Source organism: Camellia sinensis, chromosome 9, assembly GCF_055761805.1.
Source record: "Camellia sinensis isolate YWXY chromosome 9, ASM5576180v1, whole genome shotgun sequence".
NCBI classification, from domain to species: Eukaryota; Viridiplantae; Streptophyta; class Magnoliopsida; order Ericales; family Theaceae; genus Camellia; species Camellia sinensis.
In genome coordinates, this window is record NC_138969.1 from 29,477,639 (window position 1) to 29,498,401 (window position 20,763).

At 33.0% G+C, this 20,763-nt stretch overlaps 2 protein-coding genes across 2 annotated transcripts; both read left to right on the plus strand.

The window, feature by feature from the left end:
* The first annotated feature begins 483 nt into the window (after positions 1 to 483).
* Positions 484 to 13,168, plus strand: LARP6A (RNA-binding protein). Its single transcript, XM_082886417.1, has 12 exons — positions 484 to 862; positions 2,234 to 2,315; positions 8,349 to 8,443; positions 9,432 to 9,500; positions 9,582 to 9,661; positions 9,763 to 9,847; positions 11,386 to 11,433; positions 11,535 to 11,603; positions 11,680 to 11,817; positions 12,440 to 12,533; positions 12,656 to 12,803; positions 12,893 to 13,168. The coding sequence occupies exons 1-11, from the start codon at positions 512 to 514 to the stop codon at positions 12,781 to 12,783; spliced, it is 1,239 nt and encodes a 412-aa protein (XP_082742543.1). The 5' UTR covers positions 484 to 511; the 3' UTR covers positions 12,784 to 12,803; positions 12,893 to 13,168.
* A 1,776-nt stretch (positions 13,169 to 14,944) lies between these two features.
* On the plus strand, positions 14,945 to 20,089 carry LOC114313481 (small ribosomal subunit protein uS11z). Its single transcript, XM_028259860.2, has 6 exons — positions 14,945 to 15,212; positions 16,621 to 16,740; positions 17,714 to 17,759; positions 18,194 to 18,279; positions 18,760 to 18,889; positions 19,846 to 20,089. Exons 1-6 carry the CDS (start codon positions 15,210 to 15,212, stop codon positions 19,911 to 19,913), a joined length of 453 nt encoding a protein of 150 aa, XP_028115661.1. The 5' UTR covers positions 14,945 to 15,209; the 3' UTR covers positions 19,914 to 20,089.
* Positions 20,090 to 20,763: the final 674 nt, after the last annotated feature.

Genomic DNA, 20,763 nt, shown 5'->3' on the forward strand with positions numbered 1-20,763 from the left:
AAGATGGGGAAAATTAGGACTATATGGATGCTAAAAAAATTCATATTCACAGATGAAGTTAAATTGGGTGTGTGTTTGGGTAAAAAGTATTTGTAGTGTGTAAAATAAAGTAAATAATACGTAATTAAATTTATAAATACATATATTAAGAAATTATGTGCATTGAATTAAATATGGCAGTGGAAATTAAATTTTTCCACACATGGCCTAGAAAATGACAAACACGGGCTCGTCAAAAAGATTTATGTGGGTGTTTGCAAAGTGAATTTTTTTGTAAATTTTTTTAGTTATAAGATATTATTAGAGAATTTTTTTTTGTATATTTAAAAAGATAATTAAATTTTTTTATAATTGAATGTGATATTTGTAAAAAAAAATGAAATAATTATGAAATTTAATATAACATTTTATTTAAATTTGTTTTTCTTTTTAATTTTATAACTAATTTGTCTTTTAGTAAAAAAAACCTAAAAAATTTGTTTCCAAACACCGCCAATCAAATGGTGGCTTCATGACCGATACCAAATCAGGAGAAGGGGGAAACCAAAAAACAGGGCGCTGGTTTTCGGACACTTCGATCTCACTTTCGACGATTCGCGCCCCCCCCCCCCCCCCCCCCCAAAAAAAAATGGAAGGCGACGGAGTCACCACCACCTCCGCCGCCGCCTTCGCCGTTGCAATTCCAACTCCTCCGCCGCACGATCCTGATTTCTCACCCGTCGGTTCGCCTGAGATCGCCGACCATCACTTCGAAGATATAGAAGAAGAAGAAGAAGAAATTGCCCCCCATGCCTCCGCCGATCAAAAGCCTCATCCGACCCCTACTCTCACCGATGATCTCCGAGACAAGATCATTAAGCAGGCAACTAATCTCTCTCTCTCTCTCTCTCTCTCTCTCTCTGCATATTTGCATGTGCGTATACATCTGTATTTGCAGTGTTGAACAAGTATTGCATAACTTTGGATTTGATACGATTACTGTTTGTTTAATTTATTTAATTTTTAGTTTGAATTTGTCATTTTGTATACTGTTTTGAATGTTAGGGGGGTTTAAAGGACGATTTTTTATTTTTAAAATCAGACTAGGGTTTAAAGCGTATATATGATTCATGTTTATATTTTGAATTCAGATGTAAGGTTTTTTTATACTGCTCATTTCTTGTAATAGTCAGCGTTTTGAAGTCAATTTCAAAGTAGTTGATATGGTGAATGCAATATAATATCAGGGTAATGCTTCAGGGTTTTAGTTTTAATTTTTTAAATTATTGCTTTACTTGTCACGCCATGGATCGGAAGACCCATAACAGTGAATCGGAATTGTAATTTAAGGTGACAGGTGACCAATGAATGTTATATATAATTAAAAATGTTCATTTTTTGATTAAAGATTTAAAGTGATGTAACCTATTTGGAGAACTTATGATTTATAATTATCAGTCGGTAATGGTTGCTATGAAATGGTATTGCGACCTCACACCCACCCCGTAGAAGGATTCATACATGCATTTCTTATTATCAGTCTGTAAGGGTTGCTATGAAATGGTCTTGCTATCAATTGCCATTACAATCATGAGATTCTCTTAGATCATAAATTTGAAAGATGAATTTCCTTTTGGGTGTACCAGTTCCAGTGTTTAGGTGTCGGAAGCATATTGTCATGAAGACAAGGAGGGTTTTTGATTGGTATTTTTCTACATTAGAGGTTTTTGTAGTGTAAACTGTATTTGGTTACATGGTGTGTGAGATGGATTTGGGTTAATATTGTCAACTCCACTTCTTTTTTTTGTTTCTTTTCCTTTTCTTTTTCTAAGTGGCTCAAAAAGATGGCTTTTTGATCTTCTTCCATTACAATTTTCAGTTCCCATGCATATATGGAAACCAAAGTACAACTCGTGGTGGAAACCATTTGAGGGTGTCTTTTCCAGATAAATGGGATTCCCATCACCAAAAATGTGTGCCCAAAGTAGGAATTAGGCAAAATTGTGATGGCACTTTTCCTGTTCTCAATCTTGCCATTGAATATGCCACGAGGGTCAATTATATGGCTCATGAATGGATATAAGGTTTTCCCCTGCTTTGTGTCTTTTACAATTTGGACCAAGCTATTAATTGGATTTCTGCGAAGCTAATGATTTTTGGTGCTTTGGTGATTGATTGTTCTGGAACTTGAGGGATGGATTTACCAAAAAGTTTAAAAGCTGCTAATTGAGATAGTATTATTGTCATCATGCAGGTGGAGTATTACTTCAGTGATGAAAATTTGCCCAATGACAAATTTCTGATGAATTATGTAACTAAAGATGTGGAAGGGTTTGGTAAGTGTTTAGTTTGTCTGTTTTATATTTTTTATTTATTTTAAATTTAGCTCGATTATTTTTGAGATTTTTTTTTTCTCGATTCTATGAAATGTAAAAAATATGAACCTCAATGCTCTATTTCGTTCATTGGAATGAGAGGGAATTGAATGAAATTGTGATTCCTTAAACTTTCCTCTGTAATGATCATTCTCTTAAAATAGTGAAATGTCATTCCATTTGTAATGCATTTGTCATTATTTTTTTGGTCTAACCAAACAAGGGAATGAATATTTTGATAGAATAATTGTTTCATTCCAATGAACCAAACACTATCTAAGTGTTAAGGATAGGCCATTGTTGTACTATTAGACTAAAATATATCGTCACTATGTAGGGCCAGGTATTTTGATATATAGTAGGCTGTCTTTTCCTTCTGCAGTGTTAACTTGCACCATCTTTTTTTTTTTTCCTCTATAAAAAGATGGTGCTACATGTGGAAGTGTGCGGGGACAGTATTACGTGTTATGGATTAGGTGATGCCTTGTTGGTTTGGAAGTTGTTTGCTTATTAGAACGGAGGTTGTCCAAGAGGCAGATAGCAGAGAGCATAAGAGGCAATTGCCTCTTTGCCTAATCTGGTGTTTATTGCATGAGAGGAATCAGATGTGTTTTGATAGCGGTGAGAGGTCTATTTTGTGCTTGAAAGACACTTTTTTTCCTTTATATTTTTAGCTTAGTGAGAATTTTCCTTTTACTATAGTCAATTTTGTTGACTTTTGGAATTGTATATCCGAGTAAGATACTTAGTTGGGATACTTTTTGGTCTTTTGTGTTTTGTTTACCATGTGCACACCCATCTTAGTGGTGTCTGTTTAATGAAATTTTACTTACAAAAGGAAAAAAAAATTGGCACAAATTATAAAAAAATGATGTTAAACAATCATATATATGAAAGAAAGGCCTTGTTTGGAAGTTGGCTATTTTAGTTTTTGGTTATTTTAGTAGGCTAAAAGATTTGTGCTTGGGAAGATGGTTGGATTTTTTTGTAGTTGGATTTGATGTTTGTGAGAGAAAAAAAAGAAATGATTATGAGTTTGATGTGACATTTTGTCTTATTGGTTATTTTAGTCTCTTTTCTCTTTCTTTTTTTTTTTTGGTGAATTTTAGCCCAAAAAGCAAAAAGCAAAAAACAAAAAAAGAAAGCCTTCGCCAAACAAGGCCAAAGTTAATTAAATTTATTTTGGTAAATAGACAATAATTCTTATAAAAGGAATTCGGAAGATATTGCCCTCATGGCAAGATATGTGGGTTTAAATCCCTCCAACCATTTAATTAATTAAAAACCATATTATATTCTCTTTTGACATTATAAAAACCCTAAAACACTTTAAAAAGTGTATGCTTAATTGCTTATTGTTTAGAAAAAGTCAAAAAATTTTTTAAAAAATTTGTGGAACAATTAGGTTTGATTAGATTAGATTAGATCTTTCTAAACCTTTTGACCACCAAAAGAACAACAAATCATGTTTAGGGATTGGTTATTTTCTATGAAGCACGGATACTCTGAAATAGCCCCCGTACGCGTATCGGATACGTATCGGACACGGATACGCGCCCGATACGGCTGGATACGTATCGAATACGGGAAATAAAGTATTCGATTTTTTTTTTTAATTTTTGAATTTTGGATACGGCTAGGATACGTGAGGATACGGTAAGGATACGTTCAGGATACGTGAGGATACGGTAAGGATACGTTCAGGATACGGTATGGATACGGCGGGGCAAAAAAATAATTTTAAAACTTTAAGAAGGGATCAAATTGTAAAATATGAAATAAAACACAAAAAAGAGGAGAAGGAGAGATCGAACCCGCAACTAGGTCGAAGGAGTTCGAACAGCAGTTAGGTTGAAGGAGGAGGACAGTTCGAACAGTAGCTAGGTCGTCCCTCTCTCTCGAACAGGAGCTCTACGATTGTCTTTCAGGTTCGTCCCTCTCTCTCCCCCTTTCGCTCCCTCTGTCTGCCTCTCACAACACTCGATCTCACGATCTCTCTCTCTCTCCCTCTCCCTCTCGCTCGAGCTCGATTTGTCTGTCTGGTTGGCTAGAGATCTCGGCTCGATCTCATCTCCCCCCCCTCTCGACTTGATCTCATCTCCCCCCCTCTCGACTTGATCTTATCTGTTTTGTTGCCTATTTATTTTTTTTAATTTGTTGTATTGTATACACTCTGCGATTTACTTAAATAAATAAAACACTGATAAAAAAAAAAAAAATCTGATAAAACAAATAAATAAATAAACTTATTAATAAATAAATAAATAAAATAAGGTAAAAAAACTTATTAGTAAATAAATAAATAAATAAACTTATTAAAAATAAAATTTGTCAACTTATAAAATTATAAACTTTGTAAACTTATTAATAAATCAAATAAGGTAAAAAAAACTTATTAATAAATACATAAATAAACTTATTGATAAATAAATAAACTTTGTAAATTTTTTCCCCCTTAATTTGGGATTGAATTGCATTATGGTTGTTATGGGTGATGCTATATTATTAAAATTGTTGAAATTTAATTGAATTGATGAATTTTTTGTTATGGATGATGCATTATGGTTGCTATGGGTGATGCTACATTAATGTTTCGTTTTATTTGTTTACCATAAATTTTAGGAAATGAGTTCAGGTACATTACCATAAAATTGTTGAAGTTCTATTTTTGTGTATGCTACATTACTAAAAATTGTGAAAAAAAATATTTTTTATGAACGTATCCCCGCCGTATCCGTATTCTACTTTTTCGAATTTTGCCGTATCGCCGTATCCGTATTGTATCGTATCGTACCCGTATCCCGTATCCGTATCCGTGCTTCCTTGGTTATTTTTGTGTGGCATTTTATTAACAAAAGGTTAAAAGGGGGACAAATTGCATGAATTGTATAACATGAATGGAATTGTGAATCAAGCTATTCACTATTGATTCTATCTCAAAATAGATTCACCCCTTGTAAAATTTTGACAACTATGGACTAATATGGAGATGATGAAAATGATGAAGTAAAGCGGGTACCTCTGATAGGTTGTCTAGTCTCGATTGTTCCTGGAGCAGCCAATTTTAGCTGTGCTGAACTTCTAGGACTTAGCTGAATGATTATGCCACCAATTGCTTACGGATTCCTTCTCTGTTTTAGAACTCAAATTTGCAATCATAGCTTTGACAGGTTGTCTAGTCTCGATCATTCTTGGTGCAGCCAATTTTAGCTGTGCTGAACTTCTGGGACTTAGCTGAATGATTATGCCACCAATTGCTTACTTATTCCTTCTCTGTTTTTAGAACTCAAATTTGCAATCATAGCTTTTTGTTTTTTCGGTCACCTAGTGATCATGGTTATCAGATCCCGATCCGGATCATAGGATCTTACGATCTTATGATTTTAGTTGGGCCAAACGATCTGAATCACACTAGGATCTTAAATTTAGTAAGAACTTAAAGTGATTATGACTTTATTCATAAAATCGTGTAGAATCGCATACGATCATGATTCTATTACGATTTTGATCCAACAATATTTTTTGTGATTATTTCTTATATGTATATATAAGTATATCTATATAAAAAAATTGACCACAAACTCCTTGTTTAATCATCTTTTCCAATTTATATTAACATAGAAAGTGCATTATATCAAACTTATCATTTTTCTTTAGTCTTTTTAAAATCTTGTAACATACATTATCACTATCCATAATTTTTCATTTTATTTTGCGTTGAAAGTAGAATCTTGTGATCCTCAATCCGATTTTACGATCTAATCCACGAGTCCCTTTCAACGATCCCACTTAGGATTCTGATTTTAACAACCTTGCTAGTGATTAGAACTTTAGTGTAATGTCCTATCATTTTGTTATATTTTGATGGACGAACCTCAATCTAAAAATCTACCAGGATGTCTCCAGTTGAATTTTTCTAGTTGTTGGCATTACACCCTTTGAAGTAGGATGTGATTGGGGTGAGTCTCATTGGCTAATTTTATAGTTAATGAATTCCATCATTCCATGGGGTTCCTCATATGTATGCATTGTTCTACTTTGATCTGGGATCATGGGTTCAAACCATGAAAAATAGCCTCTCTGTATATGTGGGGTGGGGGGTTGGGTTTAATGTTGGGTGCATCCCACCGATCCAGACTCTGCATTAGTGGGAATTTTGTGCACTGAGACTGCCCTGTATTTACAATTATTTAATTTATTAACTAATGAGGTTCTTGGTGTGCCTTAATGTGCAGCTATTGCTTATTCACCTTATGTGCATTTACTTCTTGAAACTCTCTCTTTCTCTCACACTGTCAACTGGGTCTGTGTCTAATTTTTTAACCTAGGTTCTAAGGGGTGGAATTTTTAGACATTATACAGATTGGCTTAAAGAATATTTCAGTCCAAATGGAAAGGCAAACTTATTGTCACTAGAGAGTAGAGTCTAGGTTATCACATTCAACTAACTATTTGCAACTTTAATAAATTCATGGGTAAATTACACTAACGGTCCCTATAGTTTGAGACTTGTGTCACTTTGATCCCTAACTTTTCAATTGTGACACATTTGACCCTAAATTTTGAATCTTGTTCAAAATAAGGACAATTGAATATACCATTGTTTAATTTTAAGGTCAAAATCGTCAATTTGATAAAATATAAACTAATTTGACAAAAATAAATGTCAAAAAAATATTTTTGAATTTTTAAAAATGATTTCTACACACTAAAGATAAAATTTTGTAAAATTAATATATCTTTTAGACATTTATTTATTTATTTATTTTACCAAATTAATTTTTATTATGTCTTTGGATGATGATCACGTAATGGGTGGTTGTTTTTATTTTTATTAAATTAGTTTTTATTTTTTCAAAAGTTAAATATGGCAACAACTTTGATATCATTATTAAACCAATCCATTAAATCAAAAAATTTAAAACTAAAAACATTTTATATATTAAATTTATCAATTACACATTAAAATTTTAACAACTACCCATCACATAATTATCATCCAAACACATAATAAAAATTAATTTGGTAAAAAAAATATATATAAATAAGTGTTTAAAAGATTTATCAATTTTATATAATTTTATCTTTTGTGGATAGAAATAATTTTTAAAAATTTCAAAATATTTTTTTGATATTTATTTTTATCAAATTAGTTTATATTTTATTAAATTAACGATTTTGTCCTTGAAATTAAGCAATAATATTTTCAATTGTTCTTATTTGAAACAAGATTAAAAATTCAAGATCAAATGTGTCACAATTGAAAAGTTAGGAACCAAAGTAAAACGAGCCCCAAACTATAGGAATTATTAGTGTAATTCGCCTTAAATTCATTACCAAGGTATTATAGGATAATCTCATGGATATTACTTTGTATGCAAATGGTGAATTCAATTGGTTGGTGGCTTTTAAGGTAGGTGACAGAGTTCTTTTCTTTCAGAAAGTAAAGACTTGTAAGTGTTAATATGTTCCTACGGATTGTACATAAAACTCTTTATATGCCTGTGAGCCTAACCAAATCAAGCCTAAGATTGCTTCAGGTTGGCTTGTTTCTGAATTGAGTTCATGCTCATGCTCATTCTCATGCTCTTGCTGGCTTGTTTCTGAAGTGAGTTTATGTTCATGCTCATACTGACTTGTTTCTGAAGTGAATTTATGTTCATGCTCATGCCCACTTTGTTTGGATGCTCTTAAATGAGCTTATATTGAGCTGAACTTAATTGCTTAGCTCAATTTGAAGCCCAACCGTGCAGATGAGCTAGAATATTATGAAGATTTTTAGTTGGGTTTGTTATTAGAAGTGGTGGAGGTAGAATTGTGAAATTGTCTAGAGTGGAGGTCCATTGCTAATTTTTTTACGTATTGTCATGCTTTTAGTTTTGGTCTTTGTTATGCTTTGATTTACCATTTTTTTTATTCTCTTGTATCGATATTTGTTCACATATAGTTTGTTATGAAGTTATAGGGTAAATAAATGGTTTCTCCTTTTTGCAGTTCCCATTGCCGTCATTGCTTCTTTTAGGAAAATGAAAAGGCTCACTCAGGACAGTTCATTAATAGTGGCTGCACTCAAGCAATCTTCTTTTCTTGTAAGAAATTTAATTTTAGAATTCATTTCTTTTTATTTATTTACTGAATTCACTTTTTTGAGGTTTTAAGCTAAGAAGCACAGTTATGGACACATACACGACGCTTTTATTTTGAAAATATGATACGACACTTTGGGGATGCGCTAAATAATATTGTTGGACACTTAAAAAAATAGTTTTTGAATATATTTTTGTGACCACTTGCTAAAAAAATCAACATTATTTTAATCAAATTAAGAATAAAAACATACAACTAACAGGTGGAACCCCAAGTAGCAAGAAATAAACCCAACTGAAACTCAAGCAGTGAATAGTCTCTGCTTCTAAGAGAATACAAGAAAGGAACAGTAGTAGAAAGTAATTCCATAAAAAGGTATAACAAGGAGAACATACAAGCAAGGACCACCAATCATGAAATTTTTTCCATAACAAGGTACAACAATTGCATGCACTATATTGTATTCAATCAGGAAATAACCAATTTTAAGAAGCCCTAAGTCTGCTTCTCTCTTCTCTTCTTATTGTCTTCTTTCTCTCAGTTAGGGCTTGTGATGACAAAAGCCTTGTTAATTTGTTTTCCTTCTGTTTAATTTTTTTCCAACTTTGACCCCTGCCAACATTTTAAAAAATTTCTAAGAGTAAAAAATATATAAATTTAATGCCAACGGTTTTTTGAACATATACAACTATCTGGGATATGTTTGTGTCCCAGACTTGTCGAATACTAATATGTGAGGCCAACAGAAGTGTCTGTACCTCATGCGCTGTAAGTGCGCTACAAACAAACAATGGAACAAACACTTGCATATTGGTTTAACAGTCTTCATGTGCTCTTTGGTTTCTTCTCCCCCGCGCCCCCTTTCAAATTTTTGTTTTTAATCCCCCCATTTGTTTTCTCCTCGTCTCTCATTTTTTTATCTCTTCAGATTCTACATGGTTAGAATTTAGAAGGAATATACATGATGACTCTTTTGTTTGGTAACTGCAGGTTGTAAGTTCGAATAGCAAGGTGAGGCGACTTCTTCCCTTTCCAGTTGCCGAGGTCATGGATCCAAAGGTATTTATGCAAATGGAACTTGATGTTTTCACTCTGATTTTATTTTTTGAAATATTTTAGCGTCTAATTGATGGACCTTAGTTATGCACGGTGTTGGTCGAAAATCTACCAGAGGATCATTCAACAGAAAATATTCAGAGAATATTTGGTGAAGCTGGAAAGTATGTTGTTTCCTCGTTTTCCTTTTCATATTGTTGTATCCTTGATTTCTCTTTCTTCAATTAATATATTTAACAGCTGTAGGATGATTTTGAAATTCCAGCATAAAAAATATTTGCATCCGTGATCCACATGTTATTATAGAGCCAAAAAAGCGAACAATAGCGGAGAAGCTGCTAAGTGGTAAGGTAAGAAATCAAATTAGACGGTTTCTAATGTGAAGCAATATATGCATGTTGGTTTTCTTGCTTAAACTTCAGCCATATTTTTGTCAAATACTGTCATAACTGTTTGATTTCTGTGATGTTTGTTATAGTTTTGGTACTCAGTCTGCTTACCGTCCTGTAGATCTTCGAGGCACTAGAAGGAAACTTGGTGGGATTTACATATTTAATTATTTATGAAAAGACAAGATTGAATGGCAGTGATTCTTAATCTCCTTCTTGTCTTGTAGGATATTTGCAGTGGTTGAAAATTTTTAAAAGTTATATAAGGTGGTGTTTGGTAACCCAATTTAACACTTAAAATTGAATGTATTTAGTGAAAATAAATTAATTCTGTTTGATAACCACAATTCATCACTTAAAATGTTAAAAGCACCTCCTACAAATAGGCTAGAGTTTTTAGTCACATCTTACTTAATTGTAAATGTTGAATGCTGAATTTTTATTGTTATGATTATGTTACCGTTGGGGTGTACTGCCATCACCCCATCAATGCCACCACCATTATCGCAACAATCACTACCACACCACCATCACCATCACCATCACCATCACCATCACCATCACCATGACTAAGGCAAATTGGTAAGAACTTAAAGTTGGCCTTTGATGAAATCCTACAGTGATTGAAAATTTATGTAGTTTCTCCCGTTGATCTAATTGTAATCACAATCTCATTGTACGTATCCTTAATTGCATCAATATACCATTTGGTCATACTATTTTTCTATAATACTGACCATTTTACATTTCTAAGTACTCTATCATGTGTGTGTATATATTTTTTAATTTTAAATTTATAAAAACCTAAGAAACATGAACACCTTTAAGGTGGCTTGTCGGACACAACATAACACTCATTGGACACTTATCATCTGTGGGACACATGTCCAAACATGTCTTACTATTTTTTTTAAAATTTTCTGACTTGGACACATTTTGGACACTCGGAAACACAAAAAAAAAAAAAAAAGTCTTGCTTCGACACACATGAACACATAAATGCTATTACGAAGGTGGGGTTTTTTATTTCTTGTATTGTTTATTTATTTATTTTATTTTATTTTTTGGGATAATAAATAAACATAGCCTATGAAGATTTGTTTACTTCTCTGAAATGAAGGGTAAAAGAAAATGTTTGCAAGTATTTTTTTGGGTGAATGAAAGTACTTCCAAACATTTTCTTGTTTGGAAGTACTTGAGAGAAGAACTTCATTGAAATCATTTTGCTTCTTCTCATGCTTCCTGAGAATCAGATGAAGCCTGAAAAGATGCCTGCATTCCCAGTTGGTGATGTTTGCCATGTAATGTCTATGTTTGCTTCCTACCCGCTTTAGCTGCCCCATTAATCATTGTCAAAGAGATGGTTAAAAATTTGTTACCTTGCTGTTGATTGGCTGTTAATTTGGCATGTAGTGTATGGTTCGTGTAATTTGTGTGTATTAAATTTCACTGGAAAAGGTGGTTAATAGTAAACATCATTCGCATTCTATTTTTTGTAGTTGCACGTTCTTGTGGAATATGAGACAGTGGAGGCTGCTGAGAAAGCTGTGAGTGTGAAGTTCAGTCATTATTTCTAGTCCACATTGTTTATGATATTGGAATGAATTGAAAGGAATTTATGCGTCTGCATTGATGGTGAATGGATTAGGTGGCTATGTTAAATGATGAGCAAGATTGGAGATATGGCATGCGGGTTAAGCTTCTCAAAAAGCGAGCGGTAAAGGCCTTTGTCGCCTTGGGTTCCAATCCTGGGAATAATAGGCAGGAATTTAGTTTATTGTGTTGTCCTACAGGTAAAACATGGACAGAAAAATAAAGGGTCGAGAAGAGCGGATTCTGAGAAGAATAACAATGTGCATGCATCTGATCCAGCTGGAGATGAGGAGAACCACTATTCAAGTGAGCACCATGATGACACACACGATGAAGAGGTTAGTTGCTTCAATCTTAACATTGAGCCTTAAATTTTTAGTTGTATTTACATTGGCCTAGGAACATAATAATTATAAACACAAATGAAACACAGTTGGGTATTCCTGGAACTGTAAGTTGTTCAATCTTATTAATGGCCTGTTTGATGCCTCATCTGTCAAGCTGAAAGCTGGTAGTTAGAAAGCAGAAGCTAAGAGTACCTCTCCCCTTCTAGAAGCTGCACCAAACACTTAGGCACATATTTTCAAAATAAAAAAGTTCAGTAGTTGCATAAACTGCACCAAACAGCCCTTTAGTCGTTCTCCAAGATAATTAAATGGAACCATTTCCCGTTCTGGTGGATGCATTGGTGTAATAGACGAATGATATGATGTTAAAAAAAAAAAATTACACCCAATTTAGTCCCCATTTGTTGGAGGTGTGGGAGGTAGATAGGGGACAAACTTAATCTTTGGTATAATTTGCACAAAGTGGTCCTCAGGTTCGAACCCATAACCTGAAGGTTAGTACCGAGTTTTAACTACCAAACCACCCCCATGAATGATATGATGTTGTTTCTATAAAGTCTATTAGAAAGCGGAATACATGTTTTTTTTTTTTGTGTTTTTTTTTTCATTACAGGATGGGGACCGTATATCAAAGGAGAAAAATGGTTACAAGGGTCGAAACCGAAGACGGGGAAAGGGACCGAGATATCGTGGCACCAATGGGCAGGGTATTTAACGAGTCATAATTTTTTTACTTTTGGTTCTTTTCCTGTTCTGGGATCATCTCTCCATTCATGAAACTAACTCTATTTATTTTGCTTTTCCTTAAAAACGATAATAATAATCTTAGGCCATGGAACAGTTTCTTCTAGTCATGGGAGTGAACCCATAAAGCCACCTCCCGGCCCTAGAATGCCCGATGGAACGAAGGGATTTACAATGGGACGTGGTCGTCCTCTCGCTTCCAATCAAAATTAGTGTGGGATTAACAAGTGCCGGTATGTGGTAATTCTTGAAGTCTCAATGTAGTTTAATTGTATGCAGTGATCCGTTAAATTGAGAGAGATTTTGTTTAATTCATCTGCAGGATTGTTTAGTTAATGCATGGGCTTATTCTCAACGGTGTGCCAATTTGTAAGCTCTCGGAGTGTTTGGAGAAAGTGACATGTGAACTCTTTTGGTTTGTCATGTGAGATTTTTTTAGTGTAAAATGTACCTGAGGTTAATCTTCAGTAACATTTTACTGTGACAGTGTTCAGTAATGTGTTTGTTTGGGAACACAGCTTTTTTTGGGTCTTTTTTTTTTGCAAATTTATTTATTATTATTTTTTTATATATAGAAAACATCAAACAAATTTTAAAAGTTTCATGACCTTTTTGAAAAAGAAAAAGAAGCAGATCTGAAAAGACTAATGTTAAAGTTGTTACGAGACTAAAAACTAGTCCTTGGAAGTTGTGGAATGATGAATGGGCACATCCTTGCCAACTTTGGATGGCAGGAAATAAAGATTAGTGATGAGTATTTCATTCTTAGGATCTCACAATCAGTGATACAAGTATAACATGAAATAAATTAACTTCAACTATTTATTTATTTGGTTCTTAAAAAAAACTAGAATTTTTTATTCCTGAATTAACCTTGTATCTAAGATTACTCAGAGAGTGGGGTTGGGCTTGATTAAGAAAATTTAATGTTCACATTTTTATTTAATCGTCATCTAAATGGTGGATTCATATAGAAATTTAAAAAAGAAAAACAAATTTATTTTATTATTTTTGTGATTATTTTAAATATCATGTAGCATAGCCTTGTGAATGGGTTATGCTTCTGTATAGGTTTTCTTTTAGTTTGCTTATAAGCAATATTTTAATAATGATTTTCACAGTTCTAAAGGTGTCAAAATCTTGAGACAAACCTCTCCAAGCATATTTTGAAGAGCATTGGTTGAAAAAAAAAAAAAAAAACAAGTTTGATTATTGGAGGCTTTCAATTGCACCTAGGACATTCCAAGTTTATATAAACTAATCATTTTTTAACATTCAAAAAAGGGATAAACTAAGGGGTTGTTTAGGATGATCTAAATAAATGTATTTTTTATGGGTTGGGTTTGGATTGGGTTTGAAGTAATGTGTAAGAGAGGTGATGTGACTTAAATAAGATGATGTGACTTAAATAGGATAGTGACTTTTTGACTTTTTGTCTTTTTCAAGACATGCCAAACTTGGCTTAAATCGCCCTCCATGAAGTTTGTAAGGATAGGACTAACTCTATAATTTTATCATGATTACTCTAAGACTGCTATTCTTAGCTTTCACTTATTTTCTTAAGACCTTCCATTTTTTTTCTTCAAATTAGTTCCTTCTCTATTTTTCTTTGAACCTTCACCATAATTTTCAAAATATTCTTTTCCTAAAACCTCTACCCATATTACAATTTTTTATTCAACAAACCCTCTCTCCCTTTACTTTCACCACCTCCGGCGGCCTTTCGTATCACTTCCACCGTCAGCCAAGAGTATTTCTTTACCTCAGCAACTGTTTTCGAACTTTTTTTTCCCTTTGTGTTTGATTATTATTCAAATAAATAAGGCCGTTTGATTACTAACAATTCTCTCATCCTAATCTTTTATTTAATAACAGATTATGCGAAATTACTTTTTTAGTCTTCATATCATTTTTACCAATCTAATAATAAACCATTTTAAACAAATCATCCACATTCTCTTCTCTATCTCATTGTAAACCAAATCCAACAAATCCAAACTATCATCTCTACTCAAAATTCACCCTTTATGACTTTTATGCTCATGTTTCTCCTAACACCATTACCATTAACCTTTTTTTAACACTACTTGGTAGCCTCAATTGTCTTGTAACATCACCTCTTTCAACTTCAGGCCAATATCATCTCCTTCTCCTTTTACTATCATTCCTTAGTACGATTATCGCGATCATCTTCAATTTCCACCTTTGTAACCATTTTGTTATAAATTTATACATTACACAAATGAGTATGGGCTCTATATCATGTAAAACTCATACTTATACATGTGGGAAAAATATTTCAATAATTTTGTAGGGTTTAAATTTTCCTAAAGCTATAAATAAGAAACAAGTGGAACCACAAAACCTTTTGCTCGTGGGCCAAAAGGGAAAGAAGGAGAGAACCGTGAAAAATCAGAAACATTTGGGGCCTTTTTTTAATTTTGAAAAATTTAAGGGTTATTTTTACGAATTCCAATTCTTTCTTCACTCCGTAAAACCCTAGTTCATCGCTCCTATAAAAGCGCAGTGAAATCATCTTCGTTCTTCCTCTGGGGTTTGCGAAGTCGGTAATCGAAGGAGCCATCTCTCTCTCTCTCTCTCTCTCTCTCTCTCTCTAACAGTCTCAACAGCTCAAAACCATGGTACAGTCCATCAAAACTCTCTCTCTACTCTCACAAATTCTTGTAAATCATTCATTTAGTGTATGTGCTAGTATGCAGAATCTTGGTATGCATAGATTTATATGTAGAATTTCATTACCAGATCTATATACGTACTTGTTGTGTACTCGATCTTACGAATGTATATGTAACAATTTTGTTTTAGGGTTCTAAATTGAATTACTTGTAGATTTTGATTATTGGTCTTTTTGGATTGTATGTGTGATTCCATCTGAGTTCCGATTTTATGCAATCATGACACCAAAAAAAAAAAAAAAAAGAGAGTATTTTTTTACAACGTTTCTTATATATAGCTAATTGAATTATGTTGTAATTGATTTGCCTATTGTTTCTTAATAGTCTGTTTGGATCGTGGAGGTGAGAAAAGAAAAGAAATTATTGTGGCGTATCATCTAGGTGGAAAATGTCATATTTTGATGGGTAAGAAAGTGATGTATGTGATATAGGGATATGTGTGCGGTTTTATTTTAATGGGTGAGCTCAGTCTTATGAAAATTGCACAAAGAAATGAAACCCATTGTAATATTTTTTTTCAACTTCTCACATTTCTCTCCAAACTTATTAATCAAACATGAGAAATATTTCTCTCTTCATTTCTTATCATTTCTCGTCAATAGCGATGTTTTGAAACAGACTTTAATTTTTGTATGTGAACACACAGTATTTACTCTGTGTCATGTTTTCTTTGGTATTGGTATGTGAATGTGTGAATGAGAGTATCAGCAAGCCAAATTATTCGTTTGGAATGTGATAGAGAGCCCAAAAGAAAAAAGAAAGAAAAGAAGGAAAAAAGAAAGAAGAAAACCAACAGAAAAGGGAAAAAAAAAAAATATGGGAAAGTCTTCCTTTGCAAATGCAACTCAAGTACCATCTGCCATACAAGATTCACATTTAGAATTTGATTGTTCAGGTTATATAGACCGTATGATTTAGTGTCACTGCCTGATGGTGCGATCTTTTAAATTTTGTGAATGTTGAGTAGCTTTTTGATTGTTAAATTTGTAAACGTTTGGTGACATGCTTGTATTTGCTTACATGCATAAGAGTTGTTTTACATAGGAAAAAAGAAAGAAGGAAACCATCAGAAAAGGGAAAAAAAAATAAAATATAGGAAAGTCTTCCTTTGCAAATGCAACTCAAGTACCATCTGCCATACAAGATTCACATTTAGAATTTGATTGTTCAGGTTATAGACCCTATGATTTAGTGTCACTGCCTGATGGTGCGATCTTTTAAATTTTGTGAATGTCGAGTAGCTTTTTGATTGTTAAATTTGTTAAGGTTTTGTGACATGCCTGTATTTGCTTACATGCATAAGAGTTGTTTTACATTTAAGTTGGTTGATTTTAATATTTTCTTTACATAACAGTCAAGGAGGAAGGTTAGGGAGCCGAAGGAAGAGAATGTTACTCTTGGACCCACAGTAAGAGAAGGAGAGCATGTTTTTGGCGTGGCTCACATTTTTGCATCATTTAATGACACATTCATTGTAAGTATGAATAAAGTTTATTTTTTCTGCAATTTGAATCATTTGAAGCTAGTAATCATAGTTGTCAAATCGGGATTCGAATCGTGAATCAAAATGGTATTGTACCGAATCGCGAATCGAATCGTGAATCGTAAAGATTCGGTCACTTTTTTTTAATTATATAGAAAATATATCTACACACTTAGATATTAAATATATCTAATAAATATGAAATATTTAAACACAAATTGCTAAAAATATTATTTTAAATGATGATCATGTGGTCTAAGTAAGAAGTTAACATTGATTCCAATATTTACCACTTCACCTTTTTCCCTTTTAGATACTATTTGTTATCAACTGTTCTTAATGAAGAGAGCAAACGAAGACAAACTTTCAATTTCCAAGTAACAATAACTCAAAAACAATGTTTTTAACTTTTTACAAGGTTAAAAAACCAAAATCTTCAAACTTTTTCAAAAATCTCACTTGATGCCTTCAAAAAATTCATTTTGTAAATGCAAGTATTTAGATAAAATTGAATATGTAAGCTTAGAATATTGTAGAGAGAGAAAGTTCTTTCCCCCCCCTCCCCCCCGCGCTAAAGTTTGTGTATTTGAGAGTAAATAGGGAGGAAGATAAAGTCAAAAGATGACATATAGTAATTTTAGAGACCTTAAAAAAGTTGTATGAACCCTTTTCCAACAATAAAAACTCAAAAAAGAAAGCCAGATATCGATTTAGCGAATTGAATTGATTCACGATTCACCGATTCGATTCACCGATTCACTGATTCGATTCACTGATTCACCGATTCACCTACGATTCATAGCTATTTGCGATTCACACAACCTGTTCGAATCGATTACCTACTGAATCAAATCGAATCGTACGATTCGAATTGCGAATCGTACGATTCTAATAACAGAGCTGGTAATTAGTCCAAAAAAAAAAAAGAGTGATGTAATTAAGCAACTTTCTGTTTAATGTGCAGCATGTGACTGATTTGTCAGGAAGAGAAACACTTGTTCGCATCACTGGTAAGGCCTTGTGTATATATATATATATATTTTTTTTTGTGTTAAAATGAATGCATATTTTTTTGATGTTTTATTGTGAGGGGGATGCTGTTGAAATGTAGGGTATCTGTTTATTGTATTGGGTTGTGTGAAAGTAATCAATATATGGCCAGGATTTTTTTTTTTTGTTGGGGCTTTGAGCTTTATTTTTTTAAAGAAAGGATTGTATACCCAATTGCATGACACTATATATTATTATTGCAAAAAATTTAATATCTACTAAGGGTTTTTGCCTTGATTGAGCTGTGACTATACAATGCTTAATTTTTTTCCTCCAAATCCTGATCCTTGTCAAGGACAACTCGTTTGTCTTCTTATCATGAGATTCATTCAGTGCAGCAAAAAATGTTCAAATATATGCCCTTTGATTAATTTTCCTTTCCTAAAAACCCCAGGTGGTATGAAAGTGAAAGCAGACAGGGATGAGTCTTCTCCATATGCTGCTATGCTTGCAGCACAGGATGTTTCCCAAAGATGCAAGGTTTCTGCATAATTTCAATTTTGTTTGTTTATTACTACTCGTATGAGTCAAATATAAATATTAGATTCTTAGGTAAATTTCAATGATCTCTCTTGACAATCGGAATAAATATAGTCCACCTCATTAGTTTCAAAATGTTAAACAGGGCTCGCCTTCACTAACAGTAGCACAAAGGGAAGTAACAAATATATTAAAATTTATTTTTTACCATTAAATTTTACCCTGACATATTGGTTGCACGGAGCTCATTGTAATTTATTCTAGATTCTTGGATGTGTTTAACCTAGTTTGTGGCCCCGACTTGTTTTAATTATATCACTCACTTTTATGATTCTTTTGTTAAATGAACTTTATAGATGAAGTTTTTAAACTTCAATGCTTTTTGTTTGGTTGTTTGGACAATTCTTTGTTGCATTTTGGATTTATTTTAATTTATACTGCTACTTTTCTTTACTGACATTGACTTTTCTTACGGAATAGGAACTTGGCATCAATGCCCTTCATATTAAGCTCCGTGCCACCGGTGGAAACAAGACAAAAACACCTGGTCCAGGTGCTCAGTCTGCACTTCGAGCCCTTGCTCGTTCAGGAATGAAAATTGGTCGCATTGGTACCTTTCTTGTTCTCTTGAAAGTAGTTTTTTTTGTTCTATTTTAAGTTGCCTTTTTTTATTCTCTCAATTGAATCTTTAAAAATACACTGGGTGCATCACTGATTTATCCAAATAATGTGGTGGATTTTAAAATGAATTTGAAATAAGATTCATAGATATTCACAGAAATTCGGTGTGTGGAAGTCAATGTATGGTGAACTTAGTAACACTCGCTTGATCAATGGTCACCTAGTGGTCACCTAGGCCTATGGGTATATATCTTTATGTATATAATTTAATGTTGGGTGAAATTCATGGTGAAATGATTCGAAAATTTTGCTAGACTGCGTTTGGCCAAATCCGTCACAAAATGAGGTTTGGTTGGAGACTTAAAAATATAAGAAAAAGAAAATGATTGCGTACTATTGACTTCTTGAATTCAGACTATGATCTAGTAACAAGCTACCAAGTAATGTTTTGATGAGTTTTTTATACGTAGTATTGTGTACTTTGTGCCTACTTCTGTTAATATTGCGGTACTTTGCGTTTCATTGGGCTTGATATAAGCATTTTTTAATTCTCCAGTTTCAGTTTCATCCATTGTTTTTAGCTTTTACACTAGGGCATTAAAATCAGAAATGAGCCATGAAATCTTTAAATGGGTGTTTGGGAAGTTGTTATTTTAGTAGGGTAAAATTTTTGTGTTTGGAAAGATAGTTGGATTTTTTTGTAATTAGATGTGATGTTTGTGAGAGAGAGTGAAATGATTATGGATTTGATATGACATTTTGTTTTATTGGCTATTTTAGCCTATTTTGTCATTTTGTCTTATTAATCTTTTCTATAAAATTTCTGATTATAATGTTACATTTCACATTACAGGTTATTGGTTTAAGGTTTCTATTTTAGTTGCATGTTTTAATATTCTCGTCGATGAAAATTTTGACTTTAACAATCCAATTTTCATGTTCCAGAGGATGTGACTCCAATTCCTACTGATAGCACTCGTAGAAAGGGCGGTAGAAGAGGGAGAAGGCTGTGAGCTTTGTGTCAAAGTAAAAACCATTGTACTTTTTGGTAGTGTTTGGTACTCGCAATTGGATGATGTTGAACTAAAGTTAATTTTCATTGTTGAAACTCATATGTAGCAGTCACATTTTACTTTGGCATGAGAATTTGAGCTTTCTGTGGTTAAAAGAATCAAAAGTTTTGAGAGTATTTCGTTTCTAGTTCTTAAAATGACACTAGTTTCATGGGAATGCATGTTCACCTATATCTGCATGTGTTTTAGTTGGGGTGAGGCCCTTTTTTATGTTTGGCCATTTTTACAGTTTGGCCCTTGAAGTTTTTTGTTTTAAAACACTTTGGTTTTCATGTTTTTTTAATTCATTTGTGTAGTTTTAACTTTTACTTAAAATTAAACAGAAAATATCATGTAATTGCCACATGATATAAAATTTACATTATTATATTAATGTTTGGATTTGTGTTAAATGCGCGAGTTATATATAATAAAATACTTTTTAGGGAAATTTATTGGAAATTATTATATGGCTAAATTGTGTTTCGTTTGACCCCATTGAGTTTTTGTTTGATTGGCAAGTCCATGTGAGGGGGATTGTTTACTGATAAGTCTTTTTTTGAATGTAAAGGGTTGTATGTTGGACAAATATGCCCTCACATAATTTATAAGAATGTTTTGTTTTATTTTGGGTATGTGTAATCTCAAGATTTGTAGTGTGGGAGCGGTGAAAATTCGTTTATGAAGTTTTCCAAGTAGGGATTTCATTTTGAGTCTATTTTTTTTGTGTGGCAGTCTAACAGTGTTGTAGTTGTCAACTCCACTCACTCCATCTATAACGTGGGTTTCGAAATCACATCAACACTGCATG